Source organism: Ictalurus punctatus, chromosome 8 (assembly GCF_001660625.3).
Source record: "Ictalurus punctatus breed USDA103 chromosome 8, Coco_2.0, whole genome shotgun sequence".
Lineage (NCBI taxonomy): Eukaryota > Metazoa > Chordata > Actinopteri > Siluriformes > Ictaluridae > Ictalurus > Ictalurus punctatus.
Window position 1 is genome coordinate 6037868 of NC_030423.2, and position 19181 is coordinate 6057048.

At 38.3% G+C, this 19181-nt stretch overlaps 1 protein-coding gene across 1 annotated transcript in view; it reads right to left on the bottom strand.

Annotated features, from left to right (window-relative positions):
* Window positions 1-1625: 1625 nt before the first annotated feature.
* The window catches only part of cenpi (centromere protein I), a 28092-nt gene continuing 10536 nt past the window's right edge, over window positions 1626-19181 (bottom strand). Inside the window, exons 9-20 of the mRNA XM_017473325.3 lie at window positions 16568-16693; window positions 14650-14770; window positions 14420-14514; window positions 13797-13914; window positions 13318-13382; window positions 6217-6326; window positions 5191-5326; window positions 4844-4968; window positions 4531-4579; window positions 4096-4305; window positions 2487-2528; window positions 1626-2323 (exon numbers count right to left, since the gene is read on the bottom strand). Coding sequence (XP_017328814.1) covers window positions 2204-2323; window positions 2487-2528; window positions 4096-4305; window positions 4531-4579; window positions 4844-4968; window positions 5191-5326; window positions 6217-6326; window positions 13318-13382; window positions 13797-13914; window positions 14420-14514; window positions 14650-14770; window positions 16568-16693 — 1317 coding nt within the window. The 3' untranslated portion in view covers window positions 1626-2203. The remainder of the gene's footprint in view (window positions 2324-2486; window positions 2529-4095; window positions 4306-4530; window positions 4580-4843; window positions 4969-5190; window positions 5327-6216; window positions 6327-13317; window positions 13383-13796; window positions 13915-14419; window positions 14515-14649; window positions 14771-16567; window positions 16694-19181) is intronic.

The window sequence follows — 19181 nt, forward strand, 5'->3', positions numbered from 1 at the left end:
CGCTAAAGGAGGCTTACAGAATCACAACGAGGAGCCGGAGCCTACGCGAAAATTCACACAAGCCAATTAAGATGAGTTACTGCTGAGGTTGTGGGTCTACAGCATTATTCGTATGTAATCTTAATGAAATCGCACTCCTATCTTAGAATTCCTACGATGTGTGTGTGTATGTGTGAAGTAATGCAGTCTGTCCGACCCAGTGTCAGTCTGAGCGGCTACAGGAACCGACATCTACCATGCTGATGAAGGAGGTCAAGAACACCAGCGGAGTCTTGGAGGAAATACTGCCATTCTGATGGAAAAGGATGCTGAAGAAGCTAATTTGGGTCCTGATCAGCCGTGATAACCTTCTCAAAAAAAAAAAAAAAAAAAAAAAAAAAAAAAAACCTGTTGTGAAGGGATTCACAACACATACATCTGCGATATGATTTTTAATTTACATAATAAATTAACCGGACCATCTCCAAAAGTCGTGGACGTTTATAAATCTGAATCTGCAGCAGCGCTTATACCCGCACAGAGCCGAGCTGATCCAGTGTCTGGACACAGTCAAATTCACACTACATTTCCCACATACATGAACATCAGAGGATATTTGCATGTAGCTGTTCGAGCACATTACCGGGATTATAAAGTGAGACTCGGTGGAAGATCATGATAATCCTCGCACAAGCGATCATGTCGGTTTCCGGCGGGAGGATGTTTAATACAAACATACCGAGCCCTGACTGTCGTCCATCTCCCGTCTCCTTCAGCGCCCCGGATAACGAGAACACATACGTATAGGCTCGTTGATTTAACACGTCGCGGTGTAGTTAAATACACTTACTAATATGAAGTCTTACCTCCTCCACCCAGGCGAGTAAATGTCCGCCTTCTTATCCTGCGCTAGAGATGACCTCCACGACCGGCTGAAAGCTGAAGACTGGAAACCATTATCATCATTTCCACACCGGCATTAGCGCTGAGGACTCGCTGTTCAGTAAAATGAGCATGAACAGCTGATTACATGTTTCTCCACTGAACTGAACCGAGCTGAATACCGGATTGTTACTACCGAGAGGCGCGCGCACCAACCTCTCAACACAGACGGGGGGAATATAGCTGTGGATTTCCGGAGTTCATTACACAGTGCTGATAGAAAATAAATCATAAATACTTGCAAGCTGATCAGTTACAGGGCACCGTAAATTAATTAATTAAATAAAATTAAAAACTACTTAAATTAGGCAAAGCACGTTACTTAATATAATATACAACTAATTTTATATATATATATATATATATATATATATATATATATATATATATATATATATATATATATATATATATATATATAGAAAAGGAATGAAAAGACTTTCTGTTGACAAAGCCTGCTCATTTACAATCTTATATTGTTTACTGAAGCTCTTATATCATGTCCAGATTGCCAATTACAATCCATTAGAGATCATACATGACATTTTAATAGCTGCAACTAGATTTGCCTCACGAATAACTTGGTTGTTGATCAACTGGAATTTCCATTAGACTATAAGTTTTAATAAATTTATGGAAGACACTAGTTGAATGGATGGAAATGGTGTGCAATTACAAGTTGAAGACAAATGAACACAGCAATATCCATTAATGTAGAGTGCATTTCCAACTACAAAACTACCATTTTACTGTTCATTCACTTCTGGGACTTGCAATTATATCATGGCTTTATAAATAGCATTCTAAAGAAACAGTATTACTTTTTCCAGAGGAAAATATAGTCAAACTGGAAGAAAAAAAATTTGAAATGAAAGTTCAAAACTTAATCATAATTCATTGTTCAAACAAGAGTTTGTATGAAAATGCACCGGTTAAACAGCATACAATTAGAGCATCATATAGTCAAATGAAAGACAGGCTTCATTAGGCACTGCAATCTTTCAGAGATTACATTTTAAAAAATACATGTGCGATGGAAGTGAGACAGCAGAAATAAAAATAATCATAAACTACAGATTGCAAAAAGGACAAAAAGCAAAACCATATAGTTACAAACGCTCTTCTCACACACAACAAAAATAATATACACGTTTATATACAGTTCCATTGTGGTATCCTCCACACGTCCATAAACTATGTACATGACCTTTCAAACAAAGAATCGTCGTCTCTGTGCAGTTTCCCATGCAAGACATAATCCTCAAGCCATTGACCATCCAACTCACAGGGAACTAGAGCCGGAGGAGCTGCTCTGTCCTGTGTTGACCTGGATGAAGTCATTTAGGCCGTCAAAGCCCTGGCAGAAAAGAAACTCCATATACCAGCTCCTGTATCTTCCAACCTCAAGATAACACATACAAATTACTCAATTATGTGCGCACACAGGCACACATGACATGACAGAAATAAATAAATAAATAAATAAATAAATAAATAAATAAACAAATAAACAAAAACAAACAAACCAGTACCGGTGACATTAATAAAAATGGAAATGACAGTACCTTTATGGAGGCCAGGTCCACACACATCCTCTCTGGCCAGCACTGAGAGGGGGGAAAAAAGGAAAACCATGAATATTCATAATTCTACTTTCCTGTTCTGATTAGAACAGACTAGTTGGTGAAGGATTTTTAGACCAAAGGACCTTATTAAATATTATATTCTTAAAAAAGTCAAGCTCATTTTAGCTCCTATACATATTAAATTCAAGCCCATATTAACACACTTTTCTTGACCAGGGGTGGAAAATAACGTTAGGGCACTGCGAAATTCTTTTCTTCGCATACCCCAGCATGCCAGGAAGCTGAGGTCAGAGTGCAGGGTCAGCCATGATACAGCACCCCTGGAGCAGAGAGGGTTAAGGGCTTTTGCTTTACAGTGGCAGCTTGGCAGTGCTGGGGCTTGAACCCCCAACCTTCGATCAGTAACCCAGAGCGCCTTAATCACCAAGCCACCACTGCCCTAAATACTTGAGTAATGTACACTATTTGGTCTAAAGTTTGTGGACAATCAGACCCATGTGTGCTTTTTGAACATGTCATTCCAGATTTAGTCCCACATTTGCTGTTATAATAACCACCACTCTTCTGGGAAGGCTTTCCACTATTTTTTTGCAGCATGGCTGTGAAGATTTGCTCATTCAGCCACAAGAGCATTAGTGAGGTCAAGCACTGTTGGGTGAGGAGGCCTGGGGTGCAGTCAACGTTCCAATTCATCACAAAAGGTGTTTAGTGGGATTGAGGCTAGGGCTCTGTGCAGGTCATTGGAATTCTTCCACTACAACCTTGGCTAATAAGGTCCTCATGGAGCTCGATTTGTGCACACGTGCACTGTCATAATGGAACAGGTTTGGGTCTCTTCGTTCCAGTGAAAGGAAATTGTAATGTTACAGCATACAAAAACATTCTATACAAGTGTGTGCTTCCAGCTTGGTGGCAAAGTTTTTGGAAGGCCATATAGTGTACTTCATTACGATATGCAAGTATTATTTTGGTATATTTATACTTTTATTGAATACTACTGAAAACTTGAGCACCACTGGCCCTACCTCAGTAAACTGTTTCAATATGCTGGAGTAAACAAGGATTCATAAAAATTGAGTGAGTTGTCTCCTTTGCCTCCCTGATAGGCATGAACTCTACCCACCTTAAAAATTAATTTTTTATTTAACCAAGTGAGCCTTTTTTGTGGGTTTGTTTTGCAAAAAGTGAAATTCGAGCTAATAGTAAATACCGCAAATTTATACACACTGAATTATGTTTTCAGGCAGAACTGCCAAACTATTAGTAATAAATAGTGGTGTAAAAAGAAAGAAATGTAATATTTCACATAAAAAAACATTAACTTAATTACATCTGTTAAAAACATTTAAATTTTACCTTTTACTACTTCAGTCCATTGTAAAAAAGCAACTCTTTTTACTTTCACTTGAGTACATTTTCAGCTGGATACTGCCACTTTTAATTAACTAAGATTGACACATTATGTATACTTTCACAAAAGTATAAACGCTCAGTATTCTGTTCACATACGGTTCTGTCCACCTGTTGTCTACACAATTAGTCATATGGCTCATTATGCCCCCCCCCAATGTCAATATCACATACTCACCTTCTGGTGAAACTCAATGGCATACTTGAAGAAGGCTGGATGGTGAACAAGATCAAAGTGGCTCCAGTATTCAGGTACCTTACTCAGGTGCACATCAATTTCACTGGTTGTGCCAGGCAAGAATGGTTTGGAGTTCCACAGACAGTTCACCATGGCCACAAGTTGCTTATTGAAATCTTGGTACGTTGTCCTACTTATGTGAAAGGTGTTCTGCAATTCAACAAGATTAAATACATTTCTCGTCAGCAGGCACTGTGAAACTAATATTTGGCATATGTGGGATATGTTGGCAGTGACTGATTATCTAGCTGACTGTACAAGAGGCATGCATAAATGCCAAATGAATGAGCTACACATCTTTAGCTTAAATATTTCAGTGAAACTACAAAATACAAAACTAACAACTATTGTTGGCCATACACTTATTTTAATTACCTCATTTTTCTGCTCCTGTTTTTTTGCCAAAGCCAGATTTGTCCGGTATCTGAGGAAAAGAGTAATGATGTTTAGAAGAGTAACATTTTAAGGCCCATTTGCAACCCAGTATTTTTCATTGACATAATTTCCTGTTGTGTGTGTGTGTGTGTGTGTGCACAACATCCCCAATACTTTCTTTAGTGGTTTGCATCCTACCACTAAATTATATCCAATTTTGGACCATGGAGCATGATTGTTTTTAAATGCCATTAACATTCAATTCAGCTAATTCCAATTAATTTTTGCTGCCCAACATATAATCACAGCTTACCTGTACATGATATAACCTAATCGATCCACAGTGAGTGAGTCGGTGGCAAGGAGAGCCGGATAAAACACACCAGCTGGGGGCATGATAACTACAGGCAAGGCGTACTTCACCAACATATCACACACCTAAAACAAGACCATAAAAAAACACACACAGCTTTATTTTGCATTGTATGTCTTAATAAAATCACAAATAAGAACTGTACATTTGTACAGGACAATAAAAAAATTTGAAACAATTCAACTGACATTACTAGCTAACTCTCAAATTACATGGGTTTTCTTTTCAGATATCAGACTGCAAAATGTATCCAAGTTCATAAAAACCAGACAACAAGACTGCATTACCGTCTCATAGAAGTTGAGCGTATGGTTGAGGAGTAGGATGTGGCAGTTCTCCAGACGCAGTCCCTCAGTAGCAAGGCGTCCCACAAAGCTCACAAGCTCAGTGACTGCATCTATAAACCCAGATAGGGTCATAGTTCTGCAGAAAATGAATAACATTTTACTGCCCACAGCATACATAGACTCAATACTAGCAGACCCAAAGTTGGTCTGAAATAATAGAGATATCACATTGATTTGTGGCCTATTAAAGCATTTAAATGCACTTTATTCCTGTTCTAAATTAGTCTTTAAGCAGTATATCTCAGTAATTTAATAACAAATACAACCAAATCAGCAGGCAGTGCAAGCCAATACACTGGCATATCCACCCCCATTACACCTGATTCCACAATGCACTTTCAACATACAGCAAATTCAAACAAGTCTTGACCTAGTACTGCCTGCCTTTTTTCTTCCTTTTCAGGTTAAAAACAGTCAAGACAAACAGTTTCCATAAATAAGTATTAAATTTTTCAGAACAACTTTAAATGGATAACATTTGAAGAGGACAGAGATCATTTACAAGTAGTTTTTCTGGGTAACAATGCAACCTATATAACCCATGTGAAGCATTCTTTTTCTTCTCAGGATTCTATGTTCAGCAACAAAAAATTACCCACATGGTTCTGGATCTCCTTCTAATTAATTCTGAGGTAGAAGCATCACAGTGAGCTGAAGTGAATAGTTGCATAGGAACAAACAAGAGACATGTTGCAATTTGGTACTGAACGTAATACCAGGCCAATATTAGCTTAAACACTTGATCAGTATAGGACTAGATTTGATGCATTTTCCCATCCGATGACATTTTATAAACATGAACACCCTGAATATACCATAAATTATGTTGACATTTAAGTCAGCAGACACATCTATGAGGATGTCACTACCAGATCACAATTAGCACAGAGGTCACAGGTCTTATAATCAGTATTCTTTTGAATATAGTATCATTGAATTCATGAAAATAATGTCAGCGATGCTCACACTGTGTTGTTGGTGTTGACACTGAGGTCTATGCACTCGTCTAAAGGGTTAACAGACTGCCAAGTAAGCCATTTATGCAGCATACTGTTCAGACACTCAATGATGCTGCACTGTGGGGAGGACATGAAGCAAGGAACTCAGTTACAACTGGTGAAGAATTCAAATCTTAGCACTACAAACATAATGCCATGCATACAATATAATGTTAATAAATATGTCGCACTCTCAAACTAGATGATTTACATCACTATATACTGTGTACCATAGTAATGTTGTATGTGCAGCAGTTAATACTATTTTCACTAAAGCGACACATCCAACTGCTTGTGCAGAATACACAAAAGGTTAGTGACTTCATTTAACCTAAATTCTTTAGCTTAATCTTTAGCGATTTCCTGTTTGCTAGAAAGCGAGCTAATGTTATGCTAACCACGGTGTTTAAATACCAAGATTAACTGGTGTTTGATAGTAAGCGAGCCAACGTTACAAATTTTGTGTTAATTTCCAAAAAGGATACATTAAGGTAAAATTTGAACAGGATGATCAGTGTAAATTATTGTTATTTTGTTTAAAGATTTTTTTTTCATTTAGTACTACCCTTCAAATGCTAAATAAGATAGTTACATGTCTCCCAGAAGACAAAATACTAACAATTTACACTGATCATCCTGTTCAAAAGTTTACCTCCTCCTGGCTTTTAATGTATCGTGTTGCCTTCTTGAGCATCAGTGAATGTGTGCACCTTATGTAATCGTTGTGTACGAGTCCCTCAGTTGTCCACAGTGTGAATATATGGATCAACATCATATAGCCGCTGTAGGAAAGGCGTCAAATATGCAGAATATGCTGGAAAAACAAGGAGTGTGCAGGACCTGGAGGATTTCTCTGAGGAACAGTGGGCAGTTTAACCACTCAGGACAAACAAGGGACTCATGAACAACTATCACAAAACATAAAAACGTGGATCATCCAGGTAACGAGACACAGTATTAAGAATCAAGGGTATGTACATTTTTGAACGGAGTAATTTTGATAAATTCAGCTATTATCTTGTCTTGTGGACTATATGTAAACATCTGTTATGTGAAATAGCTTATTCAGGACAGAACTGTGCTGTGATTTCGGCTATGTGCAAAATGATCACTCAGAGAGAAAGATGGAAGAGAATGAATGTGCCGCTCCTCTGCCACTCACTGAACAGAGTAGCTGCAGAGAGAGGTGTAACTGCAGCGGGAAAGCAAGACCTCGCTCTCGCCGGTCAGTACTGACCACTCTCTTCTATGGACAATAGCTAAGGTTTGCCCAAAAAAGTCATTAGATTTGTCATTAGGTGCTTTTTTTTTTTAAGGGGGAAATTTTTTTTTTTTAAAAAGTCACTAGAGGAGTCTGAAAAGTGGACGGAGCTGTCTCTGTCAAAATGAGTGAGTAAGTGAGTTGCAGGAGGAGGGGCAGGGGCTGCAGCAGGGAGCCATATTTTAAGTGAAAGGATAGTATGTGTTCTATCAAAAATAAACTTTAAAAGTTATTTAGCGATTTCTTTTTTATTGACCTTTTATAATACAAGCACTTCCAAAGCAACACTAGATATAACATGGCTAAAAATAGCTATTTTCAAGGTTTTTCAGTAGTTAAATTTCAAAAAGCCAAATTCCAGCACCTCAAGCACCTTGTACAAACCCTGATTTTAATATCTACACACAGCAGTTAGCGTAATGGTAGCAAACAGAAAATATTTAAAAGATTAAAGTAAATAATTTTTTTAAATGAAGTGTTACTAACTTTTCGGTATTCTGCAAAAGCAGCGAGATGTGTCGCTTTACAGAAAATAGTATTAACTGCCGCACATACAACATAATTACGGTACTACCGTATTCACGAGATTACTTAAAATACAGTGGCATGCATATGATATATATACACACACACACACACACACACACACACACACACAGTGAGGGGAAAAACGTATTTGATCCCCTGCTGATTTTGTATGTTTGCCCACTGACAAAGAAATGATCAGTCTATAATTTTAATGGTAGATTTATTTGAACAGTGAGAGACAGAACAACAACAAGAAAATCCAGAAAAACGCATGTCAAAAATGTTATAAATTGATTTGCATTTTAATGAGGGAAATAAGTATTTGACCTCCTCTCAATCAGAAAGATTTCTGACTCCCAGGTGTCTTTTATACAGGTAACGAGCTGAGATTAGGAGCACACTCTTAAAGGGAGTGCTCCAAATCTCAGCTTGTTACCTGTATAAAAGACACCTGTCCACAGAAGCAATCAATCAATCAGATTCCAAACTCTCCACCATAGCCAAGACCAAAGAGCTCTCCAAGGATGTCAGGGACAAGATTGTAGACCTACACAAGTCTGGAATGGGCTACAAGACCATTGCCAAGCAGCTTGGTGAGAAGGTGACAACAGCTGGTGTGATTATTCGCAAATGGAAGAAACACAAAAGAACCGTCAATCTCCCTCGGCCTGGGGCTCCATGCAAGATCTCACCTCGTGGAGTTGCAATGATCATGAGAACAGTGAGGAATCAGCCCAGAACTACACAGGAGGATCTTGTCAATGATCTTAAGGCAGCTGGGACCATAGTCACCAAGAAAACAATTGGTAACACACTACGCCGTGAAGGACTGAAATCCTGCAGCGCCCGCAAGGTCCCCCTGCTCAAGAAAGCACATATACATGCCCGTCTGAAGTTTTCCAATGAACATCTGAATGATTCAGAGGACAACTGGGTGAAAGTGTTGTGGTCAGATGAGACCAAAACGGAGCTCTTTGGCATCAACTCAACTCGCCGTGTTTGGAGGAGGAGGAATGCTGCCTATGACCACAAGAACACCATCCCCATCGTCAAACATGGAGGTGGAAACATTATGTTTTGGGGGTGTTTTTCTGCTAAGGGGACAGGCCCACTTCACCGCATCAAAGGGACGATGGATGGTGCCATGTACCGTCAAATCTTGGGTGAGAACCTCCTTCCCTCAGTCAGGGCATTGAAAATGGGTCGTGGATGGGTATTCCAGCATGACAATGACCCAAAACACACAGCCAAGGCAACAAAGGAGTGGCTCACGAAGAAGCACATTAAGATCCTGGAGTGGCCTAGCCAGTCTCCAGACCTTAATCCCATAGAAAATCTGTGGAGGGAGCCGAAGGTTCGAGTTGCCATACGTCAGCCTCGAAACCTTAATGACTTGGAGAAGATCTGCAAAGAGGAGCGGGACAAAATCCCTCCTGAGATGTGTGCAAACCTGGTGGCCAACTACAAGAAACGTCTGACCTCTGTAATTGCCAACAAGGGTTTTGCCACCAAGTACTAAGTCATGTTTTGCAGAGGGGTCAAATACATATTTCCCCTCATTAAAATGCAAGTCAATTTATAACATTTTTGACATGCGTTTTTCTGGATTTTTTTTTTGTTGTTATTCTGTCTCTCACTGTTCAAATAAATCTACCATTAAAATTATAGAATGATCATTTCTTTGTCAGTGGGCAAACGTACAAAATCAGCAGGGGATCGAATACTTTTTTCCCCCTCACTGTGTGTGTCATATATACATATATATATATATATATATAATCTCACACACACACACACACACACACACACACACACACACACACACACACACACACATACATACACACACATACATACACACACATACACACACACACATAATGGCCAAAGTTTGTAGACACCTGCAATCACACCCATATATGGGCTTTCCCCAAACTGTTGGCACAAAGCTGGAAGCACACAATTTTATAGGGTGTCTTTGTATGCTACAGTATTAAGATTTCCCTTCATTTATGAGGCCCAAATACATTCCACCATGACAATACCCCCCTGTACAAAGCAAGGTCCATATTAAGACATGGTTTGCCAAGGTTGGTGTGGGAGAACTGAATTGGCCTACAAAAAAGCCCTGACCTCAATCACATGGAATACCTTTGAGATGAACTGAAACGCTAACTGCACGCCAGGCCTTCTTACCTGACATCAGTGCCGAACCTCATTTATGTTCTTGTGGCCGAATGAGCAAATCCCCACAGCCACACTCCAAAATCAAGTGGAAAGCCTTCCCAGAAGATAGCAAAGTTGGACTAAATATGCAGTGGGATGTTCAAAAGGCACATATGAATGTGATGGTCAGGTGTCAACAAACCTTTGGCCATACAGTGTACAAGTCTTGGCACAAATATTTTCTTTACATAAAAAGATGTACAGTACCCTTCAAAAGTACTAGAACGGCAGGGAGAATTCTTTTGTTTTTGAGATCAAAAGATGAATATGAGACAATAGATCAGAAATTCAGCTTTTATTTCCTGATACTTACATCTAGGTGTGTTAAACAACTTGAACTCACCCATTATTTCAAGTGATGATAAAATATTGGAACATGTGTTTGACATGTTTCTTGTTGTCCAGGTGTGCCCTGTTAGACTGATTGTTTAAACAGTTAATAGCTCTGAATGTCTAGTCTTGGTTTCTAGTGAAAGTCCAGTCTAGTTTCACCTATGAAAACTGCATTTGTTGTTAAAAAGGATAAACCAACATGAAGGGCAGAGAGCTGTCTATGGGAGAAAAGCAATACATTTTTATGCTGAGAAAAGACTGAAAATCAATCGGTGCCATTGCACAAGCACTGGGCATAGTCAATACAACAATTTGGAATATCCTTAAAAAGAAAGAAACTGCTGGTGTACTGACATCCAGACATTGAACAGGTTGGCCAAGGAAAATAGCAGTTGAAGACAACCATTGTGACAGCTGTGAAGGAAAACCCAAAAACAAGTCAGTGACATTCCCAATAACCTCCACAGGCAGGGGTGAAGGTATCACAATCTACCATTCGAAAAAGACTTCAAGAGCAGAAATATAGAGGTCATACCACAACATGCTCATCAGCAGAAAGAATCAGAAAGCCAGATTGGAATTCGCAAAGAAACAAGGAGTTCACATAAACCACAAATGTTATGGAAACAAGATTAACTTTGACCAAAGTGAGGGAAAGGCCAAAATGTGAAGAAAGAAAGGATCTGCTCATGTAAATAAAATGAAAAATAAATTTTAATACTTTTTTTTTTTTTTTTTTTAAACATACGAGCTCATCGGTCTAGTATGTTGAAGGTAGTGTCATGGCTTAGGCTTTGAATGGCTGCTTCTGGAACATGCTCATTAATCTTTATTGATTATTTAACCTCATGATGGTAGCAGCAGAATGAATTAAGTCTACAGCAAGATTCTGTCTACCAGTTTACAAAGAAATGCATCCAGTCTAATTCTGAGGAACTTTATCATGCAGCAAGACAGTCAGTGCGTTTACATGGACAACAATAATCCACTATTAACCTGATTAAGACAATACTCTGATTAATAAACTACCAGGTAAACAGCAATTTTTAATTACCTTAATCTGATTAAAGTCATACTCGAAGTAAACACAAATCGAATTAAGACATGTGGAGTACTCCCTCCTGTTTTAGTCACATTATCGACGTGTATTACAGACATGTAAACACCTTAATCACATTATTAACGTTGTGTGAGTTTTCACCGCATTTTGCAACAGGACACGTACACAGGACAGTGCTCAACCGTTTTACGGCAAAAAAAAGAGAGCATGGCTGCGTCCCAAACCGCATACTTGCCTACTATAGGCCTGTAGTAGGAGAAATACATGTATCTCGGCTACTATATAGACGGTAAGTACGCGGTTTGGGACGCAGCCCACGGCTTCAAGCAGTCGTCTATTTGCACATACAGCATGACATAATTAGCTGCTCTTAGAGCATTCGTAAAAAATTTTAATAAAAACACCCAAAACTGTATACAGTACCATAACAAGGACGAACTGTATGTTGATGCGTGAAATTCTGGAGGAATGTGGGATGGCGTGGCGCGGTGACGTAATGACAGTTCGATTGACAGCACACATGTTCTATAACATCTAAAATGGGTAGATGAAAGGAATAGTCTAAAAGCGACTCATGTAAACACTTTAATCACAATATTGTCTTACTCCGAGTAACGTCAATAATTAGATTACTGCTGTCCATGTAAACGTAGTCACTGACCAAACACAGTGTGGTGTGGAAAGCGCCTTTCTTAAATTTCTGCTCCGCTCTCTCAGACTGCCTATTCATATGCCTTTTATATAAGGTTACCAAGGAGCTAGCTGCTAGACATCTGATAATCAATTTAATAAATTTAAATAAATTAATAATAATTAACAAAAAAAGACATAGCCTGTAACAGAATATCACCCACAAATATAATTATCTCTACTACTATAATTGAGGAATTTATTCAAGCAATGTATTACAAACAGAAACAAATATACTAGAGAGAAATTTCATGTCAGAGCAGGATTTGCATGAACTTTTTGCATTTTAACAGTGAACATGAGCAGTACGAGTGGAGCATTTCCTTGGCCTTGAGTAATACACTACTTGTATTGTTCTGTGCTTGATATCGCTTTACTTGTATTTTCTCATTTGTAAATCACTTTGGATAAAAGTGTCTGATAAATGAATAAATGTAAATGTAATTGAGTGGAGCGCACACGCATAGAGCGGATATCACAACTCTGCTTCACTCACATGCTCTGCTGCCAACACAACAGAGGAAAAAGGTGGAAGGTGTTAGACTGGCGAAGTCAATCACCAGACCTTAACCCAAATGAATATTTTCCACTTCCTGAAGATGAGACTGAAGGAAGAGACCTCCCAAAACAAACAACTAAAAGCAGTACAAGCCTGGAAAGCATTCATTCATTTTATATATAAATAAATAACACAAAATTTATATACAAGATTTCTGTCTATACTTTTGCTCACCTAAAAATGACGTGGTCTGCCACCAAAGATGCCATATTCTAAATCTAGATATAAATAACAGGAAAGCTGAAAATCTTTTGATCTCAAACACTTCAGTGTACAGCAAAAACGATAGAATTGGCCTTGCTATTCCAATACTTTCATAGGGGAATGCATGTGTATAATTATTTTTCTATAGAAAGCACCACAGTTGAAATTCTAAATGAATAGGAAGAAAGCACAAGGATCAGACACTCACCTTAAAGAATACATTAGAGGTGAAATATAGTTGAATCAGTGGCTCAAAGACAAGCACTCTTAAGTCTGTGGATATTGGAGAAAAATCACACACCAACTGTCTACATAATGGTCAAAGTAAACAAGAACTGCACTAAAAATTCATTTTAAAGCCAAGGAGTCAGCAAATATTTTGCTTCCCAGCTTTGTTCACAGCCCAGTGCAGTAACAATGCCCGAGCAGTCATATTTATATACAGAGCCAAAGCTGGTATCTAAAAGTCAAGGCTCTTAAATTCAGATTTGCTGGAGGTGTGTTTTTTTTTTTAAAGGCTGCATAATTATTTTAATCATCTAGTCACAGAGTTTGACACTGTCAGCTAAAAATAACACCCCCCCACCCCCCCCCCAAAAAATAAATAAATAAATAAATAAATAAATAAATAAATAAGAAAGAAAAAGCTGAGGGAAGCAAGCCTGGAAAGAGCAAAGTTGTACTCACAACTGCTGGATATCAGGGGGATGTGGCTGAGAAGATCCAAAATCTGGGAGCACAACAGTGAGCCATCCCACACACTCAGGAACTTGTAGAGAAAACTCTCTGTGCTGAAGAAACCCTCCTGAAAAACACAGAAAGTAACACTAATTTAATTTAGTGTTTTTATAACACAACTGACCTGAGAAGAGCACATTTGACTAACAGTAAAAGGATACATTTATGGATTTAAAGTTGATATCCAGATTTCAGAAAAGCTGCTTTGTGATTAGGTCCATTGTCCAAAGTGCTATAGAAATAAAACTGAATTGAATTCTAGGCCGTACCCAAACTTTACGGACAAACCAAAACATAACTAGGCTATTATCCAACTGCTTTTATGCAAAAATTCAAAACACTAAAAAGCTACGCTTCCTACAACAAGCCCGAATGCCACTGGGACAATAACTAGCCTTTGTTTAATTACATAATATTATTGTGCCATCTTCAAAGAAATCTCTTAACAATAATTAATGGAAACCCACTGTCATTTTATAAATTTGCAAAAACTGGCTAGAAACATAACAAATTTTGTCATTTTAATTTTAGAACATGCATTTACCAGGAATGTCCATCCTGTGTAGACTCACCTGGAGAAACTGTTGCGAGGAAAGTATCTTACTCAGGAATACAGATGCCTCGGAAAGGCTGTCTGAGCCCCCCTCTTCAGGACATAGCAGAAACTCTATCCCATAAACAATGAAAGAGGAAAAAAAAAACATTACTGGATCCAGTTTATTTCAGGGAAAACCAGACACAGGAACGATCACAACAGCAGAGCCAATTGAAAAAGGAACAAAAGTATTTGGGATATTTTTACCCTCTTGAAGGGCGTGCCCAAGCCAGAAGTTAAGGCGCAGGAATGCAGACTCATCCTGTACACAATCCAGGTACTGCAGGGCTAAAGAAGATCCAAGCAAAGAGCCCATTTGGGTCGGCAGCTGAAACAGAAGAAATGCTCTAAGCTCAAAGAAAATCTAATTTCATATGTTCTTACTAGTCATGTTTCAGTATGTGATGAATTTATGCTGTGCCCAACCCTTTATTAATTCATAAGATTGTCTTAAATGAAGTTATCTTCGCTTTAAATAACACCACATTTGAATTATTACGAAATTATAACAAAGTACTTTCATCAAATTAAACAAACAGGAAAGCCTAGTTTTCACTGCAGCGGCCATAACATATCCAACATATGTCCTAAGGAAAAGCAAACAATGAAATAATTTGTAGTTCTCAAAAGAATTGCTGGGCTGCAGGGGATATAGACGGCATGTACAGAAATGCAACACAAACTGCACATTTAACACAGTATTATTCAGGTACCATCCCCATCTCAACATGGGAATTCAAGCACATGAATAAACAACAGTTACAGATTGCTCACAGTGACAGATTGCTGAGAGACATAACTCAATTTTCTTTTCTTAATTAAGAAGCAAAAGTATCTTGTACTCTTTGGAGAATTGGTTGATGTAATACTGCTGGAATCCATTCCAAAATTAGAGGAGAAACCAGTGATCCTCTACTGGAACCATGACTGATTTGCCCATAGTGTATGACTGACTCATCCAATTATTTGTCTATCCTTCCTTTGTTAATCTCTCTGCCCCAAATCACATATTATTAGTAACACATATGAATTCGGGCATCTAAGGCATCTATTGCAACAGGCCTTTGAAGCCAACTTACTTAGGTTTGTAATATTTTTAATAATAATAATAATAATAATAATAATAATAATAATAATAATAATAATAATACCCAACATAAAGTGAGAACATTAATATAGATAGATATCATACAGATACTACAGGGTATTACAAATTATAGTAATGCAGGGCTTTCCACAGCCCTGTGATGTCAGAGCTCCACCATGAGACAAAAACAAAACCACTGTTTAGATGCTGAAGGCATGCTTCCACTGAGCTAAGCTTCTATCGGCAGCGTTTACTCCCACGTTCAGGATTCTGTAATATTTCTATATTCAATCAAATTACATTTCTACAACTTCCCTATATGACCCCTAAAAGAATTTAATTTAATGCTGTCTCAATTTTAGTACCCCCACTTTTCTCTTACACGGTTAGCCCAGATTTCATATCTACTTAACAATTTAATTACAACATACTTAAATTATTTAAGTTTGAGTGCAATACTAAAAAAATTAAGTAGACTCTACTAATTTGTAGACATATTTCAATGTGTGAATAATTTTAAGTTGAATGGATTAAAATTATTAAGTTTTTGTCCTGACTACGTCTCCCCACTGGTCAGGACAAAGTCAGGGAGGCCATATTCTTGTGGTTGCAAGTGAATTCGAGGAGCTGTTGAGTGGTTAGAAAGTGTGTTTTAGCCAGTTATTTTGTTTCTATTTTCCATTGAGAGGCTGTTTGTGAGTAATAAAAAAAACATCGTTTGAACCAATTTTGGACGTTCAGCGGACATTTTTTCGTCAATCTGTTTCTTTCTCTGTTGGGATGTAACTGACAAGGACTCATACAGTCAAACTCCAGTGGGGAACCTAATAGGTTACATTTTACACAATTAAAGCTATTACTGGTTTATTAGTTAGTTTGATTATTTAATTAAAAATATATATCAGACCAGTTAGAGTTGTAATGTCAGTAGGTTAATATTCATAGACAGATCTGAAATATTGTGACAAACATCAGGTATGCAAGGATAGTCATGGCACTAATGCAAAGATGGTCATGGCATTTTTGCAGTAGTTTTACCTCTATGTTGTGAATGTTTTGCAGGAGCTGGGTGAAAGATCGCAGTTCCTGTAGACAGCAGACTTTCCTCTCAGAGTCAGTGTCAAATGCTGAGCTAAAGCCAGGAACCTCCAGATGATGCAATTTCTGTAGTTAGCCAGAGAAAGATCATAGTATAGATATAAATTGAAGGACCACAGTGCTTTAAAAGGTTAAGGTTTTTGTATGAAGTTAAACTGTGATTTTTAACCTCATAATTTAAATCAGCAAGTTTCCAGAAGTCATTTCCCTACAACCCATGGCTTTCTCACTTGCAGGGAGGCAGTGAGACTGCAGTTAATATGTATTTAGAATGATGTTATGCTAAACTTAAAAACCTAGCAAAAATGTGCAATTCTAGTAATGCATGTAAAAATAATTCACTGAGGGTTTTTTTTTTTTTTGCATAAGCCCTGAATTTCCTTTTTCACATCAACCTCTATTGACTACATACATACACTTGGGGAAATAAGTATTGAACGCGTCAACATTTTTTTTTCCTCAGTAAATATTTCCAATAAAGCTATTCACATGACAATTTCACCAGACTTCAGTATTAACTCAAGAAATCCAAACATTAAAGTCCATAAATAAAGTTATGGGTAATAAAGTGGAATGACACAGGAAAAAGCAGTGAAAACGCTAACCGAAATTTATTTAATACTTAGTGGAGAAGCCTTTGTTTTGTTCATCGACCGCATTATTCCGATCTGATTTTGCCCCATTCTTCTGAACATATAGTCTTGAATCCAATTGAGCAAGATTTAAAGTCAGGTGATTGACTGGTCAATTCTAACACCTTGATTTTTTTTTTCCTCTCTGAAATAGATGGAAAGTGCTGTATGCTTTGGATCGTTGTCCTGCTGGAAGGTCCACCTACATCTCATCATCCTGGTGGATGGCAGCAGATTCTTCTCAAGAACCTCCTGGTAAAAGGGCTCCTTTCGATGTTCCTTCAATTATATGAAGACTGCCAGTACTATGCGATGAAAAACAGCCCCACACCATGATGACTCACCTCCAAACTTCACTGTTGGTATAGTGTTTTTAGGGTGATGTGCAGTGCCATTTCTTCTCCAAACATTTGTAGTATGACAGCCAAAAAGTTCAATTTTGCTCTCGTCTGACCAGACTACACTCTCCCAGTATTTCATAGGTTTGTCTAAATGAGTTGTAGCAAATTTTAAATGAGCTTCAACGTGCCATTTCTTTAGTAATGGAGTCTTGCGGGGTGAGCGTGAGCAGTGGAGTGCATTGCCTATTGTTTTCTCTGTGACGATGGCAGCAAATGCTTCTGGAGCTCTTTCCATGTTGTCCTTGGCTCTTGGGCTACTCTTCTGACTATTCTTCTGACTCCCTGGCCAGAAATCTTGCAAGGAGCTCCTGTGCATGGCCGGTTGATGACAGAGTGATGTTGCGTCCACTTGCAGATAACAGCCTCAATGGTGCTTACTGGAAGATTCAGAAGTTTTGAAATATGTCTGTATCTGATTCCATCAATATGTTTCGCAACAATAAGGTTGTAAAGGTCTTGGGGAGAGCTCTTTCTTTTACCCATCATGAGATGTTTCTTGTGTGACACCTTAGTAACGAAAAGCCTTTTTTAGACCACCAATTTTCTAACCCAGCTGATATTAATTTGCACAGATAGGAGGTATAATTACTTACAGATTTCAGCTGGTTCCTTGCATTACCTTGTCTTGGAGAACTGCTTTTTCTTAGTGTGTTCAATACTTTTTTCCTGTCTCATTCCACTTTATTACACACAACTTTCTTTACAGACTTTAATGTTGCGAATTCTTTATATTTGCGGATTTCTTGAGTTAACACTGATATGGTGAAAAGATCATGTGAAAAACCTCACTGGAAATATATTTATTTTTAAATATATGGTACAACCAACATGTATTACAGAAGTAGCATTTTACAAAAAGAACAATGAGGTGATGCTGCCTGTCCTTGAACACGTCAAGTAGATCCATCCTCACCCTGACACACCACCTCACACACATCCTCATTCATAGATCATGTTCTGGAAATAACAAACAAAAAACAAAATGCTCCTACTCAGCCACCTTACTTCTGTATGCCATAGCATATCTCCATGCTCTGACCCCCCCTCCTGCAGGAACAGCTGGAACTGGCGGTGATCCAGGCCACGCGCCCGAATAAAGTTCACTGTTTTCATGACCGTGGTCACAATATCATCCAGCTCCAGAACCTTTCCACACAGAGCTTCTTGATGGATGATGCAGTGATACGTTATCAGGGGCATGTGACAGTTACTTTTTTGCAATTTCTCCTTCATTAGTCCAACCAAGCCTGTTTTCCCTCCACACATCGCAGGTGCACCATCCGTAGTTAGTCCCACCAACTTTTCCCACAGCAGTTTATTTTTACTTACGGACTTCTCCACTGCATCAAAAATGTTCCAGCCCGTTGTGGTCCCATGCATGGCAGCTACATCCAAGAGCCCCTGAGTGACACAAAGGTCCGGCTTCACGCCTCTAATAAAAATGGATAGATGCGCTGTATGAATGTTGTCTGTGCTTTTATCCACAGCTGATAAAAAAAAAAGCTAGACAGCTACGTGTCT